The following is a 26,619-nucleotide window of genomic DNA, read 5'->3' as shown; positions in this document are numbered from 1 at the left end:
TTTCCCTTCCTCTTGCTCATCTCTCTGCCTCAGTAGCGATGCTGGTTTGCTCAGTGATCACCATCTTGCTGCACAAGAGGGGTTCTTGTAGAGCTGCTTTGTTGGACAACTTGAGGGGGGAAAGGCCAGTGTAGAGTCCAGCAACAGGAGTCCCTTTCTGTCCAACTTGCATGTGACCTACTTAAAGCCTACCTCTCTGGGTTGTGTCCTGGGACACTTCTGGTGCCAATTTCCTAAGCCTTGACTAGGATTTAAGTGTATTTTTAGCAGGTATTATTCTAACTAACACACCCTAGGCTTCAGCTTGGCTGGTTTAGCATGTATTAAAATCTGTGTTACCTTTATAGAACATTAGCTAACAGCATCTTACCCCGCTCATCTTTGAATCCAAGTCAAGATAAATGAGTACGGTCTTGGTTCGAAGGGTTGCTCTCTCCTGTTTGTGATTTCCACAGTGATAGGCATGCAGGGTACAGAGGGTTTCAGCTCTAGGTGTGAGAGTGAGTGATTGGCAGTAATGGGAAGTCAGGGGTCTCAGTACCATCATGACTGACTTGCGAAGCTGAGCTGTGCCTTGCTATAAACAAGGTAAAGAGTTTAGATACCACTTTCACAGAAACAACGAACTAATTGAGTTGGCCCCATATTAACCGATTAGATTCTTTGTTGCCTTGTGGTTTCGTCACACACGGTGTGATGAATCCAGTAATCTTTGTGCTGGGCTCTGCTGTCCAGCAGACGTTTCCTGCAACAAGAAGTGGCAGGAGAAGTGGTTCCTTTGGGTCCGGGGGTCTGCAGAGCGCGCAACGATATTTTGTTCTGTGCCAGTGTACTCGATGGGGTGAGCAAGTCTCTGGGGTAACGTTGTTCAGGGTAACTTTAAAGGTCAACAAATGTGACTGTCCATGAGACCTGCACCTGGAAGTCCACTAGCAGCATGTTCAGAGATCAGAGGTTCTGAGCCCACATCTGCCTTCCCCAGTACTTTTAGCAGTGGCTGATGCTTTTCAGGGGTAGTCCCAAGGAGAGCACATCATAGTAATTTGTCCTGAGGTGACACAGCCAATCGTGATGCTGTAAGAACTGTGTTCAGGAGAAGTAGCTGAGGCCACCTACTCCAAGGCAGCTGAGAGCAGAATTGCAAGTTGTTGCTGCTGCGGTATCCAGGATTTCCAGTGGACAGTGTGGTCCTGCATAGAATGGCATTAGCAAATTGAGCTGATGCTCTGGCAATTAAGGTGTACACCCCTTGCATCTTCATTCCCTTCCACTCTTTGTAGGTTCTCGTGCCACATGACTGTCGCTGTAGTAGCAGTGCCCTGAGCATCTAGGGTCTCCCGAAGTGTGGCCCATGGCCAAACGTGGCAGCAAACCCTTTTGATGTGGCCTGGTAGCTCTTTTTTGACCAGTTAAAGCAAAGTGTGGCCTCCAGGCCAAATGCAGTCCTCAAGCCCCTTTGATGCAGTACTGTCCCTTTGAATTGGTTTGTCAGGAGTGAAACTTTGGGACCCTCTGATCGAAACTCATCTGTCACCCGACTTCATCAGTTTACCTTGCTTCACTCTGGCCCAGATTAGCGTTAGGCCTTCAAGTCTGGTCTGGAGAGTATTATCACATGGGCTTAGCATATAGAAGAGATGAATATCATCTGCTTTCTTGGCAGTGTTGCAGCCCATAGGGTCTCAGCATATACATATGGAAGAGGAAGGGTTACAGTGCAGACTGTTCTGAGGCTCACTGCTCTGCTTTCTCAGCTGTCCCTTACTGGAGGGACTAACTGCTGCACAGTGGTTTTGCTAGTTCCAAACGTCCTTATATGCCAGCTTTATTGTCACGGTGATGTGGACAGTGGTGGGTAAAGCCAGCAGTTAGCACTGGCTTCCGTGGCAGGGGAAAGTGAGAGACGACAGTTCAGCCCCCGTGTCATCCCTGCATCTGAATTTGTGCTGTGCAGTTGCCCCGGTGCCATGTCTCGGTAGCACAGAAGATTAATTATTCTCTTCTCTGCAGTCCATGTGATGTGATGGAGAAAGCTTTCTGCAGGGTGCCCTGTGAGCAGGGGAGGGGCCTGCCCCCGTCTGAGGGAAAACAGAGATTGGCTGGAGCCCCGCGCGGATGAGGAAGGACGTGTTGGATGCAAAGGGCTGTCGATAGGATGAGACCAGACTGAGCAGAAGAGAAATCCATACCCCTGAACAGATCTTGTTCTGAGAGAGGAGCCATGTCTCCCTTCAAGTGTGGCGCAGTTCTTCCATTTACATTAACGGTTTGCCTGTCCTCTTTCCCCGGTCTGCAGACCACGTGCGGCCCCCAAGACTGCCACCGCCCTCGCATCTTCAGCTCCATGCGCTTTCTCCCACAAGTCTCAGCACCTCTTCTCCAGCCATCTCCACCTTGCACCATTGCCTGCTCCTGCCCCTGGTACCTTCCTTGTGGGTGGGGGAAGGTCTCTGAGTCCTCCCTGCCAACCTGCTGGGGGAGAGGGCAGCCGGGTGGGGCACCACAGCAGGGCGGTGTTGGGCGGCATGCTCTGGGGAGCGCTGGCACAGAGGTTGGGGCTTTGCGTCCCCAGGCCAATATAAAGATGGATTCTCCAGAGTGGGGAGTTTGCTGCTGGGTATTTGAAGAGTGCTGGCGGGAGGAATGCATCATGTGAAGAATGAGTTGGGACCTGTTGCAGTTGCACCAACGTTTCTAATAATTTACTGCGGGTTCTGGGAGTATTGGGTCCAGAAGCCACACTGCAGATCTCTGATCCTGTTGGTTTAAAATAGCAAAGGGGTTATGATCTGCTTTTATAACACGTCTGAGTCTGCAGTCTGTGGACAAGACTAGGCACCAGAAGTCCAAGCGGCAGTATTAGGAAGAACTAAACAGCAGGCTCCTGCCTCCAAAAGGGCTGTGAGGTGATCGCATACTCCTGCTGCGTACAGAGAGCAGCTTCCATGAAGCAGGACATCGATGATGTCGGCAGTCGTGGAGTTCATAGACATTAGGGCTGGAAGGAACCTCTCAAGATCATCCGGTCCAGCCGCCTGCCCAAGGGGCAGGAACTCGGCTGGGGTCAAAGGATCAGTCGTTAGCTGCTAGGTAGGAAGCAGACATCACCCCTTCTCAGCTTCTGTGCGATACCTGCATTGTATGATCTGGGTGAAGGACCCATCTTTTATTTGTCCTACAAAGAACCTAGTGCATGTGTCACCGCCTCATGACTACAGACCGCTTCAGGGGTGCTGGGTCAGTTGGGTCCCTGGCGCTTGAGACCAAAAAAGAAAGGGGAGAGTGACTTGGCACACGGGGAAGGCACATCGCTCCTTTGTAGGGACATCCAGTAGATGCTGGCATCTGTCCTTAGGTCGGCAAGCTGCTTGTTCCAGGTTCCAGACCTTCCTCAGGCATGTTTCTTGGCTCTGGCTTTCTGGTAGTCCCTATAGCCTAGTGTTGAAGAGGAATCACTCTATGCAACAGGCACCAGAAAGACTGATAGCACGGGCAGTAAGGTGTGCGCTGGTACTCTACAAGCCATGGGCTCATAGCTGACACAATTTTTATTTTTGGTGCTGTATTTCCCCTTTGCTGGATGAGAATATGGCAACAGCAGCATTGCTATGGGTCACAGCTTTTGAGCCTGCCTTTTCTCAGGCACCGGGTGGATCAGTGCAAATCCTGGTAGTTGGCTTCACTCTGTCTGCAGTCTTGGTATAAGCTGTTTGGCCTCATTTGGGTAGAAACTGAACTGCAATGCAAGTTCTCCTCTTTGAAAAGGAGGATGTATTTAGCAGCGACAACAGTGCGATTTTTGGAGAGGAGATGAGATGAGACCAGTTGACAGTCTCTAAGGTTGAACCAGCCTAGCCAATGGAACTGGGAACCTCCTTTTCTGCCCTGTCTTAGGGGTAATATCTCCCTTCTGGCTCTTAAGTTTAAAAAAAAAAAAATCACACCAGTAGCAGAAGACCCAGGCCTGAGAGGCACGTCCTACGGTTCCAGTTCTGAAAGGCTTGTTTCCCTGAATGCCCAGCTGGCCTCTGTGATGCTGGCTGCCTGTTTGCCTTTCTCAGCTGCCTCCCCTTCCCCTCCTTTCTAAGGCTGTCTGGTCCATTTCCCCATGGCATGGCATGGCATTACCGTGGACTGCTAAGTGCTGGAGAGAAGCCAGGTGTCTTCTGTGCTATGCCTCTACCCTTTATCCCACTGGAAGGATGCCTGTCGCAGGGTGTTGCTTGGAGCAGAGGTGGATCCATGTGGAAGTGCTGCAGTTGGGCAGAAGGGAAAGGTTTCCCCATACCCAGAGAGAGATGGCCTCAAGCCTAAGACTTAAAGGATCCTGAACACTGGGTTTCAAATCCCACGTGCTGACACCAGCATTTTCTGTGCTTGCCTTCCCCTCTCAGACTCGGTCAGGGCTGTCTGCTTAAGTGGCAGACTTGCCTGTTATCGTCAGACCGGCTCACCGAGAGGAGCCAGACTCTGCCTGCACCTGTTGCTACCGGGTTGAGCTTTGTCCATCGGCCTTTCCACAGCCCAGGAGTGTTTGCTGACTGCTGGCAGGATGGCATCGCACCAGAGGCGCCAGCGAGCAAGTGTGACTGTACCTGGATGGGCAGCTGGTGTGGACCGGCAGTTGCCAAGCCCTAAAGTATTCCCCAGAGCTTCAGTCCCCACGTAGTCGGAGGAACTGGTTATCTTGCATTTGAAAGAAGTCGAGGCTTTCCTTCCAGAGAAGGGGATCCGCTGTTGAGAGCAGATTGCCCCAGCCCTCCCAGCACTTTCCCTGGTTCCAGGCCACGGTCTGTGCTTGCATTCAGTGAAATGCAGCAGCGCCGTACACTTCCTTAGGTTTGCATAAATACAAGCTAGACCAGGAGCTGGAACTCCGCTCTGGTTCCCCACGGTCCTTTGCTGTTTGGGTTTTGTGTCCTTCCAGTGCCCTTGCCGGCTTCATGCACGGCTCTGTTAGAGGCGCAGGTGCTACCTACACCTTCCTCGAGCAGTAACTTTTATGTCCTTGGGTGTGTTTTCCCACGCAGGCATTGACCCTGCCCTCCCCACTGTGCAGTGTTGTCTTTTTGGAAGTGTAGTGTTTTCACCGATTTCACTTGGATTTGCTGCAAAAACCTGGGTCCTGGTGCAGTGACCCTAGGGCCTAGGCCTGGGTTTTCCTGTCTGGCAGTGCGGTTTCTCCACGGCACTCTGCAGAGTGCGGCCCGCAGCTGCGCTCGCTCCTGGAGTGACACGACTGTGACTCACCCTCTTGTTCTGAAAGGAGCCAATGGGGCCGCAGTGTTTCTTGTTCAACGGGCCTATCAGGACATGATGTGATGTCTGACGTGGCTTGGCTGCTGGGAGTTGTAAGATGGGATTCAGGAAGCTTATGGCTCCCTGCATCATTCCTCTCTCTCAAGTGATCCACACAGATTTTGGGGGCTGGCCTCTCGTAGAGAGCAGCCTCAGTGGCCTGTTTGCAGATGATTCTTGCATTATGAGTACGTGACCCCAGTGCGCATGCAGCAAATGTAGGTATACTTTGAGCACAAATCAGGCTTCTGGCTGCTTTTTGTTGTGCTCCCTCTCTCTGGGAATGGGATTTGTTGGGGGTGGCGGGGAGGTTCATGAAAGGCTGTGGCAAGAGACAACAGCTGTTACTAATCAGGTGCAAAAAGAACAGATTGAGTGTGTTAATCGGCGCTAAGCCTAGTTTGGGGAAGTAGCATTATTGGCCCGTTGGCAAAGCGGCTCATTTCAGGTTATGACAGGGCCGTACGGGGCACTTGAACGAGAAGCAGAGGTGACGGTGCATCTTACTGGGTAGAAAGCTGCTTGCTTCCCGTGTGCCTAAGGTGCCGGGGGAAGGCGCGTCAGGGAAGCCACACGTGTCCTCCAAACTAACAGAAATGCAACACGCTGTTCCCTCCCCACCCCGGCAGGTTTCCCCATGTCCGTGACGTGTTGGCCGAGGCTCTGCGGCTCCTCTCCGCCCTTGGAGCGGCCGGTCGCTACCCTTTGGACTCCGTGATCCCTGACGGACGTCATGAGCATTGCAATCCCTCTGGGAGTCACCACACCAGATACATCCTACTCAGATATGGCTGCAGGATCTGAGTAAGTGCCGCATCCCCTGCGTATGCGCTAGTACGGGGGCTTCTCAGGCTCCGCGTGTTTGGCCAGATCAGAATCAAGGGAACAGATGAGGAAGCAGCCAGAGGAAGTGGGGGGTCATAAGGTCTCAAGCACTTCCAGCCAGAGTTGTTCCAAAAGCTAGATTATGCCCTCTTCCCCGAGCAGGCGTCAGGAAGAGCATCCTTGTGGGAAATCCTCGAGTGTCCCCTTCACAGGAACCTGGGTGTGGGAGCTGACTTTCTCACCGTGGTGCGATCTCTGCGCAGTGTTGGTGGGACTTTGCATCTCTTGACTCTGATTAACGGGTGTCTGCTAAAATTCGGAACCCCTCACAGACTTTTCCCTCCTCTTTAAAGTCCCTGCTCCCTGGTGTTGTCGGCTCAGCGGCTGTGATGTTCTTTCCCAGAGGCGGGGTGGGTGGGTGAAGTGTTTCCTTTACGGCTCTAGCTTTTTTCCTCTTGCACCTTTCAAGAGAGTCCTGAGATCACATCGCCTCTCTCCCTGAATTGGCCCATTTGTTTCTTGCTGTTTTTCCTGATACCTTCTGTCCAGGATTCGCACATCTTAGTTTTGTATCTCCCAGTGCAAGACTGGACTCTTCTAATTCTGCTGGTTTGACCCATAAGAGCATTGTGTTATGGATTGGGCTGCTGCGTTTCCCCCACATCTGACTGCCCCCCTTAAGTTCTGTTATGGTGTGTCAAAATGCTCCCCTCAGGACCATGTTGGTCCTGCTCTTCGCCTTGCTCTGTGTCCATCTGCGCTGGGCATCCTTTTCTCTTTGTGGCATTTTGTCCCTTGTCTAGTGGTTCTTAGGATGGGCATTCTTCACTGGTGACCTAACATTTGACTGCTGCTCTGCTTCGGCCTCAGAAGGCACCTGAATCCTGGGCTGGTCTTTAATTGCTAGCCACGTAACCATCAGCACCTCTTGTCCCAATGCCTCTCTTTGCCTTTACTGTCAAGAGCTTCAAACTAGCTGCGACAGGCGAATGTTGCTATCATGCAGTCATCGTGTTTTCTGCCTGAGAATTAGCCACGGTAGGCAGGCACTTACTAGCCAAGGCAAGTTAGATCTGGCTACGGAGATTATTTTGAGCACTGACACATCAGGAAAAAGTGTCTCTAGGCTTTCTGCAAGGCCAGTGCCTCCTCCCTGACCTGGGAGACTTTGGTATCTTCAGTGTGTGACCATGCTGGAGCACTTTGAAAGAGACCTTCTCAAAACAAACCCTAGTTGCCTTCAGTTGCTGTGTGCGACAGTCTTGGGGTGGTGCCACCTGGCAGGATAGTTTCACCCCAAAGCGTTTTGCACCCCCAAACCTTGAAACACTCCAGATCTTGGCACCTGGTGTTGGCAGTAGCTTATTGGATGAAGCGCTGCCTTTGAATAATCTACATCAGCCAGAGGCATGGAAGGAAAGTGGACTCTTACTGATGAAGCCTCCAAGGTCAGGCAGCTCTGTGTAGCTCGGGCCTTTAGCATCCGCTGTTCTTCAGCTTTAGCAAACAGGAAGAAGTCCTGAGCAGCAGGGTGACTGTGTCAGGATCTCTAAAGCTTCAACGGTTACTTCCCCCTCGTCCGATGTTGGGAGCTGTTGAAGCTCAGAACTTCAGCATCTTGTGGCCCACCACTGAAGCGGGGCGGGGGGGTCTGCACCGGAGCCTCTTGCCCTAAAGGTCTTGATGCATCGTTAACGCTTCCTGAAGTGGTGGCAGTGCTCCATGCCCGGCCTTGCTTTGTGTTCTGTTGCTTGGGTGGTGCGTACGGTGGTGGGTTAGGCTGAGGACAGATTCTGTCTGTCGGGTTGCGGGAGTCTGAAGGAGCCTGACGGAGTTTGAGTATGGGCCAGTGCAGGCATCCTGAGGAGGTGTGAGCAAAAAGGACCAACAGGGCTGCATCAACTGGTGAAGATGCGACAGACTCTGCACATGCTCTGAGGAGAAATACAGCCTGCCCCAGGACGTGACCCACTCTCTCTTCCCCTCAACAGCAGAGACAGCTAGCTATGATGAAGACTATTCATGCTTATAATGTCATGTCCCAGATCCTGAGCTACAGCATAATGAAAGGTTTGCCAGTCTGGGCCTTCAGCCCTTTGTGTCTTGGTCTGTAGCACCTCCATGACCAAATGGCAGGTCAGGTTTTGGAGAAAGGCTTCTGCTTGGGCCAAGTCCCTCCCCCACCACGAGCTAGGAGTTCACAGTGGGCAAACCTAAATGCAGCAGAGGTGTCAAAGACTAACTGCAGCATCTACAAGGGAGAGGCTGGTGCCCCGGGCAGCGTGGCTCAAGCCCCAAGCTGTGACCAGAGCTGCTGGGGCCCTTGCTGGTGGGAGTGGTGCCTGATTCGCGTGGGCCAAACGAGTCCCAAGAACGAGAATCCTGGAAGACCCCTTCAGAAAAACACAATCCCTAGGTGGATTTACATTCCTGCGCTGTCTCTTGGCTCTGCCTCTCCCCATGCTATAATGTTTGAAGAAGACTGCAATTACACACAGGATGCAGCTCTTTCCTGTATCGTGTTCCCATAATTGTATGTGCATAGTGGTGAGTGCTCTTCCATTTCTTATTTGGAAGCATCTCCCGGCAGAGAGTAAATTACCTTTCTGGTATTCTGTCCATAGCCTCATTACCTAACACTTGCCTGCACTGAATTGCAGCTTTCCTTCTTCTGAGCAGGGCTTCTGCAGCCTTTTGCCAGCACAACGTTTTGCACTTGATTTTGAACTGATATTTTTCGCCACCATGCGGTGGAAGTGTGCATCATCACTTCAGGTTAGCAGCAGCTTCCCATGAGCGCATTGCTTTTTCAGTGTCTGCGCGTAGGGAACAAAAAGCCCATCTGATTTGCCCACACCCCTTGCCAGAGTTGGGAGTTTCATTGCCACGTTTTTGTAATACAGAGTGCCCTGATTCCCTCAACTGTACCAGAAGTGTGCAGGACAGTTGGAGCTTCCCTGCATGTACCAGGATATACTTTGTGGAGCTGCCTAATACTTAGCTGAGCGGGACAGAAATAGGCATCCAGGCAGGCAAGGTACATTCAGTTGCTATTTGGAAAAGAGATGAGAGAAGGAGAAGGTGAAAGTGTGAGATGAGGTCACAGTTGCATCGACAGTTGCTGGGTACAAGGCCCCAGAAATGAAGGGAGAAGCTGGGCACAAGAAGCGTCATGGACCCAGAGAGGACTGTCATGGAAGGTTTTGAAACCCAGCAGGGAAAGGTGGTACTGGATTCAGTGTGAACGGAAAACTAGTGGAGGAGCTTGAGAATGGGCAGAGTGCAGTTGGGTGGCTCAGCATGTTTCTGACTTCTCCCCACCTTCCTCACACCCAGACCCTGCTTTGCATAAGGGGAGGCAGCGCCCGGGTTGGTACCCGCTCAGCTGTTCTGCCAACCACCGGTTTATCCTGCAACCCCAGACCTTGCATCCAGACCACCTAGTGAAATGGATGATGTACCTTGGTGCCCTGAGTCTTTTCATGCCGAGTTGACTTTGTTGAAGAAAGAGACTGCTGAGGTGTTGGCAGGTGCCTGACACAGGGAAGTTCATTGCTGTATTGATGGGTTTTACTTCTGGCCCTTTCTGCAGCCCAGAGTCTGTGGAAGCTAGTCCAGCTGTCAGCGAGAAGAATGTATACTCCAGTCATGGCTATGGGGCCACCCAAAGGCACAGCTATCGAGGGCTGCCATATGCAGTGAGTACTTTCTCTTTCATCTGCAGTGCTGCACCAGTCCCTTTCAATGCACTCTGCTCATCCTCTCCTGCTACAGCCCCTTCCCTGGCTGTTTGTCACAGAGCTGCACGTTTGTTCAGCCTCTTCTCGGGCAGCAGCACTTGGTGGCATTCTGCTGTTCCGACCGCAGCTTGAGCAGTTGTTGCTCCCAAGGCTCCATATGTGCTGCTGCCAGCCCAGTGTAAGTTCTGTGGCCAGGTCCCCTGGTTCCTGTGATGTGTGCGAGGCAAGGGAGAGATTTGGTAGCACCACCTTTCAGTTTAGAAATGAATGAACTCTTGGTGCAGCACCTGTCGCAGCGGACTGGCACTGTCTGATGCCAGGTTTCCCTTTGCACTCTATTGTCAGCATTCAGCAGGGTTTGTGCTGACAACGCATAACTGACCACAAGTGGAGGAAGGCTGGGGGGAAAAGTGGGAGACAGCTTGAGATTGTAAGATAAGCGCACTGCTCCTCAGATGATCAGCAGTGAAATAATCAATGCTGACATTTCGATTGCTATCATAGATTTCAAACTTAATAACCTGCTTACACAATGAACTGTCATGCATGCCACTCATGTTGCTTCTGTCTGTGTGCAGACTTAGGAGTCTAGGCCTCGGGCTCACGCTCGTTGCTCCTGGTGCAGCTGGGCGCTGAGCGGGCTGTGGACTTGGGCCTGAGGCTTCTGAGCTTTAATAAGAGTGTTCAGAATAGTACTGATGCAGGTGTTTATTTCCAGGATCATAACTATGGAGCCCCTCCTCCTCCGACTCCCCCAGCCTCTCCCCCCGTCCAGACCATCATCCCTCGTGCAGAACTAAATGGCCTGCACTCACCTGATGAGGAGAACTCTGGGGACAGTGAGAGCTCCTCAGAGGCAGAGTCTCTTCCGACTTGGTGTCACTGCAGTCTCTCCCAGGATGGCTTTCTCATCAAGTGTGAGAAGTGCAGGTAAGTTTTGGTGCAATGCAGAGCTGGACAGCTTCTCTAGTGTTGACTTCAACATCAAATGAAGTATCCTGTTTGGGTTGGGGGATGGACTTCCTGTTGGTAACCATTATTTTACCTGGTATTGACCTCCTCCTCCGTGCTCTCAGCCCAGCCCAGCCCAGCCCAGCCCAGCAAGTGCTAGTGGCATCAGGACTGGAGGCGGGGATGTTAAAGCAGTGTTATCATGCTGGGCTTCACTGGGGGCATACATCTTTTATCATCTGCTTGAATTGCAAGTGGCTTAATCCTTACAAAATCCGCTTCAATTGTACATCCTCCTTTGGCAGAGGAATGAACAGGGGGAAGGTGATTAGACTTCGTCGCCGGAAGCAGGACAACGTGTCAGGTAAGTTTGAGATTGTACTGGAAATATGAGTAGTCTGCAGGGCAGAAGGGTTCTTTGGTACCGTCGTGCAACTGTTGTAGTCCCCTCTAACGGATCAGCACTCCCTGTTTCTTTTCATAGTAGTAGGCGCATTACTTAGAGGTGGAGCTTGACATGTTTATGAAAAGATAATATAATAAGCTAGGACTGTTCATGTAGCAATAATCAGTGTTATGTGAGGCAGATTCAAGTATTGGGTAACCCCACAGTAGCGTTGGAAGGAAATTCAGTCTCTGTGCAGGAGATGTTCAGTAGTCCCATGCTTCTGGGCTTCTCCTGAGCATCTGTAAGGGCCAAGAAGAAAAGTTATTCGCTGGATTTTTATCACAGCTAGAGTAGGAGTTGGCTGGGGTGTGCGTGTGCTGCTGCAGGTACGTGTGCCTCCAGGTATCTAAGAGTCTTGCTTATGCATTCAGGGCTAAGCCAATTGTTAGATTTGGGGTCAGGGGTGAACCTTTCCTCCAGATCAGGTTGGCAAGGTCTGTGGGCTTTTTTGCTTCCTCTTTAGAATGAGACATGGTTCTCGTTATAGGATTATTTGTACTTACATTAACCTAAAAAATTCCTTGTTGGCACCGTTGTCTCCCTTGCTCTTTACCTGTTGTACACTGTAGGCCTTGATTTCAGTAGGATGTCATGTGGCTTGGGGGTTGCAGGAGGGGCTTTGGATAGGGAGGTGATCTGATCGCACAGACCCTTTTCTTCCCCGCTGTAAGGACTTAAGATGCAGTCAGTTCTGTTGGTACTAGAAAGACCAAGTGCATAACAGTGCCTTCCTCTGAGCTGTCAAGTTCGGTGAGCAATGGCTGGACTTGTGTGCTCGCTCACGAATGGGAGCTGTGCACTGCTGTTGTCATCTTGGGCTGAGAGGACATGAAGACGGGCTGTGTTCTCTGGAGTAGAGAGAAAAGACGCTACTGACTCTTCTTCGTAGGTGGAGATAGCAGTGCAACTGAGAGTTGGGATGAGGAGCTCTCGCCCTCCACAGTGCTGTACACTGCTACACAGCACACACCCACAAGCATCACCCTGACTGTCAACCGGGTTCGCAGAACTAAATCTAAGAAGAGGAAGAGGAGCACAGAAAAGGCTCGCACTGCACCAAAGGCCAAAAAGATCAAGGTACGTGAGACAAGGCTGAAGCGATCCAAACCAGATGCTGAAGAGAAGTAATGAGAGCAGGCTGCACCATTCTCCAGTTGCTGGAGGCCAAGCATCAGTGAGCCTCCCCTGATTATGCTTAGGCCAGGGATGGCCAGCCTGTGGCACGTATGGCACAAGTAACACGGGCAGCCTGTGTGTGTGGCACATGGTAGGTTGGGGAGCACAGGGAGCTAAAAGCAGAGCAGCAGATCAGGCAGGGGAACAGGGTAAGAGTGATGCTTGGTGGGGGCAGGGCTACTAGATGGCATACTTGCTAAGAAAGTTGTTCCCCAGTGGTGCAGGCAGTGCCTGTTTGGGTGGGAAGTTCTCGTCCCACCACTTACTCTTTATGAACTGCTTGAGGACACCCCCCTCAGCCCCCGCTTCAGCCTTTACAGGTAGGGTTATTGGTGATTCCTAGCCTGTTTCCCAGAACTGCTGGTTGGTCGTCTGAGGCTTTTGGCTCAGCTCTGAATTGTTTCCCCGTTCTTCTTGCTCTCTTCTCAAAGTTTAGGAGAGTCTCTTCAAGGTCTGTGTCTGCCTGTGGCCGAGAGGTCACTGGTGGCAATGGGATGAGGATTTAGGGCCGCAGCACCTGGTGGGGTTGGGCAAGGTTCTTCAGGACTGAGCTGATTCCCCCAGGGGTGGTGAAATGCAGTTACTTGCAGTGCATTTGCAGGGCAGCTTTGTTGCGGTGGTGCAAAGCAGTTATTTGTGTCTTTATCACCAGCAGCTACATGCTATATAATTTGCTCCCAGATGAGGCTTGGAATTGATCTGGAAGCCACAGCGATTATAGAAATAAATGTATTAGCTAGTATAGAGTGGCTGGCAGCCCTGGCCCCTTGTGATCTTTAGTAGTTGTAGATTAGCTAGCTGATTCTGTTTTAAGTATTGCTGACTATATAGCCTTTTCCAAGAGGCAATTCTGGGCCTTCCTTCTGTCAGGGCGGTTTGGGCTGTTGAGAGTAGTCATGATGTGGACAGTAAGATTTTGGCTTTTTTGGGTCAGGAAGCCTGGTAGCAGAACTTCCTTCAAAGATCTGCTGGAATCCCTCTTTGGGACATTCTTGCTCTGCCTTAGCCCTGATGTAATCTCCCTGGCTTTCTGCCTCGTTGAAAAGCTGTGATCTCTGAGCACTTTGGTTGGGGTTGAGCTGAATGTTTTAAGCAGCACCTGATTGCAGTGGGATCCTGGGGCTCCCTGGTGCACAGAGCACTCACGCGTATCACTCTTGTTTTGTGGACAGGCCTTTCGAGAGGGCTCCCGGAAGTCTCTGCGGATGAAGGTGAGTAGAATGGGATGCTTGCATTGCGCTCTTGTTTCTGCTTGCAGGTTCCTTCCGGCCTTGTTTTGCCTGGGGGTCTGGTTCTAGCAGTGTGCGGTGAATAAGTCTTGCCCCTCCCTGCCACCGCAAAGGGCCCTGTCTGGTATGAGTCTGAGAGGAATTTCCCATCAGCTGGTGAGCTGTATTTTTGCCTGAGGGGGTCATCAGATTGTGCTGTAGGTGAACCCCTTGCTGTCCTCTAGGATGGGGCTGATTAGTGGTAGCTGTGAGGGAGAATTTTGAATCCAAGATGCAGAAATGGGTCGTGGTCCTGTGTCTGGGGAGTCGGCTGTCCTGTGGTATCAAAGGTTCTTCTAAACTTTTTCTCAGTTGGATGTTTGAGACCATACGAATGAGTAGTATTGGAATTCCCAACAGAAATGGTGTCATTCCTCTCCACGCTCCACGGACAGGAATAGATCAACATAGGCATTTTGACTTCCTGACGCAGCGCTGGCACTATAGCTGGGAAAGGCGGGGCAGGGGAGGACGGGGCTATCCTTGTATCTCAACAATCTTAGAAACCTAGGGTTGCTCTAATGGGCCATACCAAGAGTCCCTCAAGTCAGCGTCTCATCTCTTACCACAGCCTGGTGATTCAAAGGGAGGTGCACAAAGTCTGGTACTGTCTCAGTTTGTCCTAAGCATTTAAACGATCCCTGTCCTGTCATTTCTGAGCTTCTTGCGAGCATAAAGTTAGAAATGAATCCTCATGCCCCTTATTGTGTGTCTGACCTAAATGGTATGTATGAGTTGGTGTTGTGGTATCTGAGGGCCAAAATGTCCCAGCCCATTATGAATCTTGCCGACTCTTGGCAGTGAGCTCCGTAGACGAGTTGTATAACATAAGACTATTTCCATTTTATCCACGTTAAATCTATTGCCTTTCAGTTTCATTGTTTGGCTCCCTAACTACTATCTTACAGGAGTGGGTGAGCAGGACTACCTGACTATCACTTTTCATTCACTTGCCATATGCCTTTATCATGGCTTTGTTCATTCCCTCTCAGAACTTACAGTCCCAGTCTTCTGCATCTCCTCTCATGCAGATCTCTCTTCCATGCCTTGGGTCACTTATTGGTTGCCTCTGTTGTTAATCCAGTTGTGTCTGGAGGCCTTGATAAGGATCAGGGCCTCCACGTGTATTGCAGAACACAGGGAGACTTGAGTGACGGTCTAGTTTAAGACCAGAGGCAAGAAGTCAGTCTGACAAGAGAGTGGAAGAGGGAGGGGTGACAGGGCAGCAGCAGCAAATTTGCCCCTTTCATAACTGGATGATGGACACAGTGGTGATGTTCCAAGCCAGAGTGAAGTGTTTGTTTATATGTTGTTATTTGAAAATGCCTGCCTATTTCTGACTCTAACCCTGTCTGTGCTGTTCTCCTTCTCAATTCCCTCTCTATGTTGAGCTTCCCTTTCTAAGCCTCTACCCAGCTATGCATTTTCACTAACCTGTTTCTCCTTATTGTAAACATTAACTCTTATGTCCTCCTTGTTGTGGTTGTGGGTGACGCAACGAGGGCCAGGTGAGAGAGGATCTGGGCAAGCAAAGAGTGGGCAAGGGGAAGTTGTAGTCAGAAGACTGGCGAGGAGAACATGGCATGTACCTCATTGTCGCCCATCTAGTTTCTGTCTCCATACAGGAAGACCCAGGGAGGGATCTGGCATCCCTTGACATATTTAGCTTATTTGCTGGTGTATGCTGACGGGGCTTTCTTCTCACTTCCACTCTTGGGTGGCCTGGGAATGCCTGGGTGGATCATAGGGCAAGACTGCAGAGTCATCCCCTTCTGCCTGTTTTTCCTGTCCTCCATCATGCTTCCCTCTGCTTTTGCAGCACCTAGTCAGTCAGCAAAGAATCATCCCAGTCGTAGTTTGCCCCTGGCACAAAGTTATCGATAGCTCCCCATGCAGCAGTTTTATGGTCTTGGCTAGGGAAAGGTCTGGGACCGGTGCCCACCGAGTATTTGGGAGGGGCTTCAGGCTTGGTCATGGGGTCGCTTCCTAGCTCCGGATCAGTCTCCTTTCGGTGTTTCTCCAGCAATCCCCGCAGAGCTCTTTACATAGGTCTGTCTCCAGCACGTGCTGGTCATTCACCCTTTGTTGTTTGGTGCAGAATTCTCCTTCTGAAGCACATGCCCTGGATGAGAACACAGCTGAGGGGTGGGAGAACCGGATCCGGCTCTGGACAGATCAGTATGAAGAAGCCTTTACCAACCAGTACAGTGCTGATGTGCAGAACCTCCTGGAACGGCACCTGAGCTCTCACAAAGACTATGTGGGCAAAACTGCTATGCTAGACACAATCAACAAGACAGAACTGGCCTGCAATAACACTGTTATCGGGTCCCAGATGCAGGTAAGAACCAGCCCGGATGCAGGAGGGGATGAGGCCAACCTACAGGGACCTAGGTTTGGAGCAGGGCGGGGTGGGTCAGAGCACCAGAGCTGGCAGCGATACTATTTCAGGAGCAGATGCAGAGGAAGGCAGGTCTGAGTACAGATGGGAGAGGTCACGTGACATTAGGCTGAGGGTTTTACCTCTTGGTTCAGCCTTCCGAAGTCTGTTTGCCAGGGAATTGGAGCTTTCTGTGCAGATGGGTGCAAGCCTCTTCCTTGCTCGGCCATGCCACTGTTTGCTACCTGCCTGGGATGTGTCGTATTTTCTGCTTTGTGCCAAGGGCCACAGATCTGTTACCAGGGGGATGTCAGCTGTGCACAGCTTGGGGACAGAACAAGACCTCTCAGTCACTGGCAACTAGGGGAATCCCCTGCCTCCAGTTTTGTCCATCTCCACAGCAGCTGGTGGCTCAGCCAGCCTTCCCTGACTGCACGGCATGTCTGCCGAAGAGTCCCAACCCACCGCAGATCTGTAGATGCTTGTGTGCCTCAGTCTGTCTCTGCAGTTTTTGGCAGCCCCAGGCCTCCTTTGCTGTTTTGGATTTGGGGGGACTGACCCCTTGAGAGAGGGTTCCAACGTCAGGTGGGGCTGGCTTGCTCTGCAGCCTTCTCCCCACAGGAAAGGAAATGGCAAGATTAGAACAGGACAGAGTCTGGAGCACACGGTTCTCTCTCCAGCCCCCCTGAGGGGCGTCAAGCCAGAAGGGCAGCATACCAAGTAGAAGGTCACTCCTTAGTCCCTCTAGCTCGTGTCGGCAGCCAGGCCTCTAACTGCAGAGCTGAGATGCTCCTCCTCCTCCACCTGCTTACCGCTACCCATGGAAGGGGAGTTCAGGATGCAGCACAAATGCCACCTGCACCAGAGTGCAGGAAGGGAGACTTTCAGGGCACTGCCTCTAACAATCCCATGCCATCACCAGGATGGCGCGTCGAGCCCAAGTGGGTCCTGTGAAGTAGAAAGGAGGAAAGTTCTGCTGAGACCATCCTGGAGAGGACTGGAATGGCCCACATGGGGGAAGGGGGAGATAGAAGTCCAGCCCATTGGGGGGCTTACTCTTTCAAAGCCGCCTTTGCCTCCAAATGCTCTTTGCCCCTTCCCTGAGTAGGGGTTTTAGTAAACACCAAATTAGTGCTGAAGGCAGGGCAAGGTGGCACCTGGGAGGCATACTGGTATGTCCAGATCAGTGCTGCTTCTTCACTTGCCTTCACAGAGCATAGCAGGACAGAGCAAAGCAGAAAACCTCAGGCTTTGGATGTTCTGATTCTGAAAAAGCATGGGTTTTTTCAGGCAAGAATACGTAGAATATTGTGACGCTCATCACTTGCAGCCTGGGCAGGTGTAACATGGGTGGAGCTTTGGTGTCAAAGATCAGGTTGTCTCCTCCAGTTGCTGCTAAGCCCCAGGATCCTGGTTACTGATCCCAGCTTCTGCTGAAGGTCCCATCCCTGCCTTCCACTTCCTTCTCCCAGCAGAGTGGGGACAGCCACCTGCCTGGCATGGGTGAACTGTCAGGCAGAGTTTCTTTCCACCATATCTTCCCTCCACACCCATTTTATAAGTCAAGAAAGTTCCTCTGTGTGCACCAGTCGCAGCATAACACAAGATCACTGCTCTCCCTAGCTATGAAACATGGGGTTTGTGGCCGTGGCTTTAAGCAGCAGCAGAGTAGATTTGGATCAGAGCTCAAAAGAAACTTGTTTCCCGCAAGAGCAGTAAGACTGTGGAAAAAGCTGCCCAGAGAAGTCACGGAATCCCTTTAACTGGAGGCTTCCAGACAAGATTAGCGAGCCATCCATCTAGGGTGGTTTAAGAGCAGCTGATGCTGCATCAGTGGAAGCAGTTGGACCAAAGAAGCCTCTTGGTTACTCTCAAGTCAGTGATTCCGTGATCACAACTGAAGGTATCTACAGCTGCTTCCCCCAGTGGTTAGGGCTTATTGCTCCCAACTGGAGGAGACTTGTAGAGCATTAAAAACTGCCATTCGCTAGGTCCATCTTGCTATCACAGGATGGTGGTGCTAGTGTCAGAGGTGCTCTGGGTGCACCTGAAGATGGTCCTAGCCAACAGCACTTGTGCTGGAGACCTCCTGGACTATGCCAGGCAGGGGTGGGCAGATTCCTCTGCACTGGCCCGGTGTATGGAGCTGCCCATGCTGCATGCTCCCTGCCACTTACTTCAGGAGGCAAAGGCTGCCCTACTACTCGCTGCCCTCGTCTACATTGACCAGGTCCCACACAAGTGTAGTCCCTGCCTCCCAGTATCCCCCAGCCCTCTGGAGCTAGTCATGAGGCTGCTGCCTTGGCAGGCCCCCCCATCTCAGCAGGCCGGGGGATACCAAGCTGCTCCGTCTCTGAACCACCCACCGCCACCAGCTCTACACGCTCTTGGTCCACACTGTCCATCATCCCGTCCTTGAGTCCTGCCTCGTCAACGAGTGGTGGGGCACTCACGGCGAGGGCAGGGACGCGGGTCCTTGGTGGACAGGTCTGTACTCCACCTTGATCCCACAAGCCACCAGGGACCTCAGCTGGCACCTTCTGTACGGAGCAGTCTCCACAGGCGTGTAGCTGGTGCGCTTTACAGATACCCTTGACACCTGCCCCTTATGCTAACAGAGGGAGACCCTGGTGCACACCTACCTCAAGTGCGCCAGGTTGCAGCCTCTCTTCCGCCTCCTTCAGAACCTCCTACTGAGGTTCTGGCTGCGCTTCTTCCCACACGTTTTTATTATGGACTCCCTGTCTATGGCCCTAAGTCTTGGGACCTCCTGGTCAGCCTCCTCCTGGCTCTGGCCAAGCTGCCCAGCTATAAGACCAGGAAGGAGGCTTTGGCTGGGGGGAACTCAGGTGAGCATCGGGCTGTCTTCTTGGCACTCGTCTGCTTGTGTCTCCGGGCACAGTTTCGCTGGTCAGCATCCACAGGCTCCCTCGACTCCTTCAGGGGACAGTGGGTGCTGGCCGGTGCAATCTGCTCAGCGTCCCCTTCCAAATTCCTTGTTATTAACCTGTGACCCCGCTCCCGTCCCAGTTTTCTTTTTTGTTGTCCCGTAATTAGTTGGTGTGTCCTTGGTGGTCTCCCTTAGTAAGGGAGGCTTATAATTTCCATGATGGGCAGAAGCCCCTGACGCCGTGGCACACGAAATAGGCCTGTGTTGCACAGGGGCAAAGGGCGGATGCTGGAAAGCACTGAACAGGGTCTGCCAAGGTGCTTTCCACTGTTTTTCTCCCGCTTGCAGCTTCCACCATTTAGGGTCTAGGAAGTTCTGCTGCAGAGGCTGTACACTTAACTCCCATGCTCAGTAGCTACTGATAACCCTTTCCTCCAAGAATTGTCCAATCCCTTTGTGAATCTGGCTAAGCTCTCAGCTTCCACAACATCTGCTGGCAGTGAATTACACACCTCAGTTATGCCCTGTATGAAAAAGAGCTTCCTTTTGTTGACTTTAAACTTGCTACCTACTGGTTTATTGTATTGGGGTAGGGAGTAAATAATAAATCCCTAGTGACTTTTTCTTCCTTTTAGTATTTTGTAAACCCTTCTCATGTCCCCCCTCAAGCATATCACCTAAGCTGAACAGGCCTGGCCTCTGCAGTCTCTCCTCATATGAAAGCCCCTCCATACCACTCATCGTCCTTGTTGCTCTTCTCTGGACTTTCTCCAGTTCTTCTATATCCTTTTGGAGGTGTGGGGTCCAGAACTGGGGAGAGTATCCAAGGTGTGAATGCACCACAGATTTATGAAGGGCATAATGACACTTTCAGTTTTCCTTACAGTTTCCTTCCTAATAATCCCTGACATGCTGTTTGTCTTTTTGATGTCCGCTGAGCGCTGAGCTGATGTTTTTAGCAAACCATCCACAGTGGCTCTCCAATCTCTTTCCTGTGAAAGAGTTCTCCTCTTTTACCTGTAAGAGGGGGTAATCTCCAGTAATACAGGCCTGTCACAGGTGGGCAAGCCAAGACATCATCGCAGCCTGCTCCTCTGAGCATGCAAATGCATAGAAGACATCTGTTTGACAAAAATAGATAAGCAGACAAACTTGGCATGTCATCTGCCTCCATAAGTGCCCTGCGTGCTTTCACTGCTCAGCTTCCATTGGTGGGTGGCGTTGCAGGTATGATCCCTCTGAACCTGAAGCATGTGTGGCGCACGGGCTTCTCTCTGAGCCAGGTGCTTCACACAGGTGTGTTGATGCTCGGCCCTTGGGGTCAGGTGTTCAGACGGATCACGTTCTCAGTGGCACACCAGGCACCTTGTGGAGGGCAGAAACTTCAGAGTCATCAGCAAAGTTGACTCGCAGTCCTGGCTCCTAGCAGGAGTTACGGAAAGAGATGTAAGCCGTTTGACAAGTCAAAGCGGTCCATAAGTGACAAGAAGGAAAAATGCCTCTTTGCCAGGAGAGCAGACAGGGTTATTAGCTGCTCTCTGTGGTCCTGGCATGCACAGGCTTGCCAAGCAGGTCTCTGGTGTTAGACCACAGACCGAGAGAACAGAAGGCTAAGGTGTACCTCTGTAAGTGAATTTTGCAGGCAGCTTTGTCTTGTTCCCAGTGTCAGTAATCCATGAAGAAGCCACAACAGGAATTAAATCATCTCTCCTCCATTTCAAATCAGAGCATGACAACTGGCCACTACTCCCCTTCTGATTTCTAGCCTCAGAGAGCTGGGGACAAGCAGAGCTTTGAAGCGGTGAACTGAATTTTGCAAAGTTGGTCAGGGTCTGTGTTGTGCGTCTTTCCTTTTCCAGTTCTCGCCAGGTGGGTGGAAGTGTGTGCAGGGACACTGTGTGCTTGTCTGGTGACAGAAGTTGTGGCATTTGGGCCTGAATAACCCAGCATTGCACAGAGGAGGTCTGCTATTGCAAGATCAGTCCTCCTGGAACCAGACAGGCTTCTAATAAATATTTGAACAAATCGTGACTGTTCTCAGTTTGCATAAGAGAAGTCAGCAGGCCTCTGGTTGGGGCAGAGGCCATGGTTTAACTGCCATGCTTACCCAGGGAAACTCAGCCACGAGCGCTTCAAGGAGAGATTTTTCTTAGTGTATGAGTGTGTTCAACGGAGAGAAGCGTCTGTAATGAAGTGTTTTCAGCATGGTCAAGGAATGCTGCCATACACATCCCAACATGACATGCTGTCTTGGGACATCGGCCTTCATCTCACCTTATTCTTTATACAGCAATAACTAGATTGAACTGGTGCAGAAGGCAGTGTGTTGCTGCTTAGCCATTGCAGTAGACCTTCCCAGGTCTACTTCCAATTGGGTGAGTTTTTTTTAATGAGGAAAGTTCAAAGTTTTCTTCAGCAAGGCCCAGTCTTGTGCTCTTTGTTTGGCTAGATACTCTTGACAGCTATCATGACATTTGTTCTCCTCATACATTGAAGCAAAGTTGTTGATTCGGTTAAGATCAAAGCCTAATCCTTAGGAGGACTGACAAACTGGGCAGGCAGGCACATCTCCTGTGTGGAGCTTGTCCAGACAGGGGGACAGCCCTCGGCCTGGAAAGTCACCAGAAATTCACCAGACTCTGCCCGCGACCATCCTGCTTCCAATGGCCCTTCATTTCCCCACGCCTTTGCATCCCTTTGTAGGAAGGTGAAGGGGATGTTTAGGTGTATCCTATCTTGTAATGAAGTCCATGGTTAAAGAAAGATTTTGCTGCTATATGTAAGAAGAGAAAGAACTGCCATGTCCTGGGTCAGACCATAGGTCCACCTTGGCCAGTATCACCCAGTGGCAGGGACTGGGTGCTGGAAGGGAGAGTGAACGGGGTCTTTTTCCACTATTCTTCTCCCACTTTCAGGCTCTGGCATTTAGCGGCTGGGCAGTTCTGATTCAGAGGCCACGCGTAACCCTTTCTGAATCTGGCTAAATTCTCAGCTTCCAACACGTCGGGTGGCAGTGAGTTGCAGGCTTCAATTATGCAGTGTGGGGAAAAAAACTTCCTTTTAGTTTTTTTTACTTACTACCTACTAGTTTCATTTTATGACTGCAAGCCCCTGCCAGAGGCCTGCTGTTGTGAATATCCCACGGTAATGGATCTGTGTACCTTGCCACTGAGACTGGTTAATGTTTCCAAAAAAATCCTTTCTTCAAGTACTAATGTTCACAGATCCAGCCTCACTGGAGACAAACCAACACTCCACAGTGAAGATAGAAACTGCCAGCCAAAGTGCTGGGCTCGTCAAGTGGAGTTGACCATGCTGTGCAAAAGGCACGGATGTGCTTCTTCCTCTGAGCATGTTTAACATGATCTGTAATGTGGGAAAGACTTGGGGCATCCAGTCTGTGGAAGGGATCTCAGCCTCAGAGATGCTCAGGAGGTAGGGTGCTCTTCTGCCAGTGACTGGTAGCCCTGGTTCTGCTTCCAAGCCGCAAGCAGGCTGAAGTACTCTGTATAATGGACCTGCTTCGAGTGTGTCAGGTAAGCAAGGTTACGGTTCCCTACGTGGCTGAGCAGCCGTTGTCTGTAGGCAGGTGTCTGTTGGGATATCCTGTGTATTGAGGTGGTCAGAGCTCACGTGCTGGTACTGGCGACAGGGTTGTTCTCATGTGGATCATAGAGCAGCTGCAGGGCTGTGGCCTAGGGTTCGTTCTGCATTCCCACGCGCTGTTCTGGTCTCTCTTGCAGTTGCAGCTGGGGAGAGTGACTCGAGTTCAGAAGCACCGGAAGATCCTGAGGGCAGCAAGAGACCTGGCACTAGACACACTGATCATTGAGTATCGTGGGAAGGTTATGTTACGGCAGCAATTCGAGGTCAATGGGCATTTCTTCAAAAAGTAAGAGTACGATGCGGTGACCAGTGGGGCACGATTCACTGGGCACCTCGGCAGGAGCGCACCCTGCATCAGACTGTGGGTTCTACTGGGAGGGCTGGCAGTGGTACCACGATGCAGACAGGTCTGCCCATTTACAGAACACGAGCCTCCTCGGGCTAGGTGCCTTGTGTCATGAGCTAGGAGCTGCATCGCCCCTGGATGAGCAAAGCGATGGGAAGGGGTCCTCTGTGCAGTGCCTATGGGTGTGGACACACAGTACCTTTTGTCCCCTTGAAAAGAGGAAAGTTCCAGAAGGGCACACGCTGTTACGTGCGATGAGCCAAGAACAATTCAAACAAAACTGGTCCAACTCTAACACTGCTTTGTCCACGGCTAAAGCTGGAAGAGGTCCCAGTTTACCTGTGTCCACACCCTGTAAAGCAGGGGGTAGCGGCCATGGCTGTGGTGGGAATTGGGACTGAGGGGTTATGAGAATTTCTGCTGCTCCCCCAGGCCATACCCCTTCGTGCTGTTCTACTCCAAGTTCAACGGTGTTGAGATGTGCGTGGATGCCCGCACCTTCGGCAATGACGCCCGGTTCATCAGGCGTTCCTGCACACCAAACGCAGAGGTAAGCCTCCACCTCCCCTGAGTGGAAGTGCGGGTCTGGAGTGCACAGACTTCATTGTTAGGCTTACTGGAATCACTTAGACAAGCATCCGGATTCTGAATGAATTCAACAGCTCCCAGCAGTGCCAGTAAAAGAAAAGGAGGGCGAACACCCAGCCAAGGGCTGCACCTCTCATGGCTCTTAAGCTGGAAGCTTGAAAAAAATAGGTTGGGGAATGCAGAGCCTTTCTCAGGAAGGAACGGCTCCCACTACAGCTTCCCCCTGGCCAGGGCTTGGGAATTGGGCTAAAACAGGAAAAGGTGGAGGATAAGCGAGGTCAAGGAAAGTGGTAATTGTACTGTGGCAGGCAGGAACTCTTCTTGGGAGGAGACCTCCACCTTCGGGACAAAGATCATATCTCTTGTGGAGATGTCAGTCTCTCTCTGCCTTGTTTCTGAAGGTTCGTCATGTGATTGCTGATGGAATGATCCACCTATGCATCTATGCCGTTGCCACCATTGCCAAGGATGCAGAGGTCACCATTGCCTTTGACTACGAGTACAACATCTGGTGAGTGCCTCCTCACCCAGAAGCTCTACACTGCTCTCTGGCCTGGATATCTTCCTCTTCCTCCAGCCCCTTCCTCACTTCCTACATTTTGCTCCATTTGCTACCAAGTTGCACTTTCCTGGGTTTGTATTTCACCTGGTTCTGCTGTGGTCTTCTACAGCAGAGGCCGGAAGGTGGCAGGGTCTCTGCTTTGGAACAAGGTGTGACGCGTGGTAGGGGATACTTTGAATATCCCTGTTGGGGTATGAGAAATGGAGTGATGCTGATATGTTTGTGTCTTTGGAGCAGCAACTATAAAGTGGACTGTGCATGTCACAAGGGGAACCGGAACTGCCCGGTACAGAAGCGAAGCCCGAATGCTGCGGAACACCTACCTCCACCCGTGCTAGGCACGCTGCTTGGGGCAGAAACGCGGCGTCGGAAAGCCCGTCGGAAGGAGCTGGAGATGGAGCAGCAGGGCATCGCATCTGATGAGAACAGCAGTCAGCAGGCCGAGGAGGTTCCAGAGGGACCCACTGCAGCCAGCGACACTGAGGTAAAATCCCTGACACCTTAGCATGTCAGAGGCATGGTCACTCCCCACGGAGGAGTCTGGTACCAGAGGCAGAGGTCTGTCCTTGTATCTTACCGTAGTGGGATACCAAAACCAAGCCCTGTAGCTTTCATACGGCCTTATTTTCATTTTGTGGTGGTGACTGATGCTGCTTTTCAGGCTGCAGACAAGGAAGAGAAGCAAGAGGAGAAAGAGGAAGCTGCAGATGAGCAGGGAGCCTTGGCGCACAGCAGACGGGCAAGTACCTCTTCCACTCTGATCTGAGTCTTGCATTTTGGTGACAGTTGGAGCAGGTCCTCCTGTGAAGATGGGTTGCTTCTCTTGGGTTGCATTTTTGAACTTGGAGCAACCCTTGCCCATTGACAGAACCAGAAATACCCTCTGCATTCCCAGGATGCCTGTGCACAACAAGCGGGGGAACTGTGAGTTAGAGAGGCTGTTCCAGAGCTAAAATGTTCCAGCAGCAAACCCCTTTTATTTTTTTAAATTTTAGTTTTGTCCCGTTGTTCTTCATCTTCTTTTGAGCTAGTCCTCCTTCCTAGTACATGAGCACCTCAAATAAAAAAAATGTAGGTGACTCTCACATTGTTCTTCTGCTTTCCTCCTTGGTTGTAGTCTAGCCAAGCATGCACACATTTAGCTATGTTAGTCTTCCCTCACATTTTAGTTCTTCCGGTGCCCTGAGCTCATCTTTTTCTCTAAATTTCCTCCAGCACAGCCCATATGGAGCTAGCTAATACTCCAGGTTGAAGATTGCCCATACAGTCTTATCCATATACATTCAGATTATTCATGCTTTATTGGGCATTATTGTGTTAAAGAAAATAGTTTGAAATGTTTCTCTTGGTACTTTTGGAGTCCTTAGGAATTCCCCATCTCTTTTAATAGTAGGTCCTATTTTCTCACAAATACCTGTAAAAGTTCTTAGTTCCCCAAGACCTCGGCAATGCATCGTTCGTATGCTGGTTTTGCTACCCTCTTACCGCAGCCTTCACTGATGTAATTTATGGCACGATTACTCTTAATCTTCAAATCTTTGAGGAACCCTTTGAATCAATGCTGAAGGCTACTTGTTTTCTTTGCCACTCTTCCAGAGAAGTGGTAGTCCGTTTGTTATAGCGTATGGGGTGGCTTTCTGGATCATAACGTTTTCTGCATAATTAAGAACTGTTTATTTTATGTATGGACATGGGATGGACATCTCCTGGGCTCTATTCTTGCTGAGGACTAAAGATAAAAAGAAATGTGTGTGTAGTCTGTAGTGGCTGTTTGCTTTCCACCAGCCAGCAAACAGATTACAGTTCAAAAGCTTGGACTTTTCATGTGCCCCAAATGCAGCCTGCCTTGGCTGTTTACTCAAGCAGATGGGTTTTGTAGCAAGCTCAAAAGATCATTTTGTTAAACTGGGACTGCAGATACTAAATTCCAGGGTAAAGAGTCCTCCATGGCGAAAGACCTGTGACATATGGCCATGCCAGGTGATCAGTCAGAGATGCAGACAAAGTTTTAGGGATTAAATAAAAGCTCCTCTTCTTCCTAGTGTAAGGCTACTTTTAAAGCCAGGATGTTGGTCTCTTAGGTGGAGACAATCATATTCAAGCAGTGTTCTCTCCTTATGAAATATTTCAGTGTCCCAATAACTCGCAATCCCCTCTTCTCTAAGCTGGTCTCCCGAATCATTCTTTGCTTTCTTTGCTTGCACTTAGCACCAGAAAAATCTTTGATTAACTTGTCTTTAGTACTGTCAAGTCATAAAACTTATTTCCAGTGGTATCAGACTACTTGTCCATTTGGTCCTGACATGAGCAAACCCCTGGTGTCATAGAGAAGCAAGGCTGGAAGGTCATCTAGTCCAACCCCTTGCCTAAGATAGGATCAGCCCTGTCCAAACCATCCCAGGCAAGCCATGGTCTAAACTCTACATAAAACTACCCTCAACCCTGACACAACACAGACCTCACAGCTATAGCTGCCACAGGTAAAGCAGGGGAACCACGGCAGCCAATGTCCTTCTTCTCTGAAACGTTGTCGATATACAC

The 26,619-nt window shown here is 50.9% G+C and overlaps 1 protein-coding gene across 1 annotated transcript in view; it reads left to right on the top strand.

The window, feature by feature from the left end:
- SETD5 (SET domain containing 5) overlaps window positions 1-26,619 on the top strand; it is a 58,857-nt gene that overhangs the window by 5,164 nt on the left and 27,074 nt on the right. The window contains 12 exon segments of the mRNA XM_006036623.3: window positions 5,928-6,102; window positions 9,716-9,821; window positions 10,582-10,793; window positions 11,120-11,178; window positions 12,152-12,339; window positions 13,611-13,649; window positions 15,805-16,047; window positions 22,720-22,868; window positions 23,361-23,478; window positions 23,918-24,027; window positions 24,316-24,562; window positions 24,740-24,817. Of these exon segments, the coding sequence (XP_006036685.2) occupies window positions 6,032-6,102; window positions 9,716-9,821; window positions 10,582-10,793; window positions 11,120-11,178; window positions 12,152-12,339; window positions 13,611-13,649; window positions 15,805-16,047; window positions 22,720-22,868; window positions 23,361-23,478; window positions 23,918-24,027; window positions 24,316-24,562; window positions 24,740-24,817 (1,620 nt within the window). The 5' untranslated portion in view covers window positions 5,928-6,031.

This window comes from Alligator sinensis, unplaced genomic scaffold (genome assembly GCF_000455745.1).
Source record: "Alligator sinensis unplaced genomic scaffold, ASM45574v1 scaffold469_2, whole genome shotgun sequence".
In the NCBI taxonomy this organism is placed as follows: Eukaryota; Metazoa; Chordata; order Crocodylia; family Alligatoridae; genus Alligator; species Alligator sinensis.
Note: the sequence above shows the minus strand (reverse complement) of the source record. Positions and strands in the feature narration are given on the sequence as shown.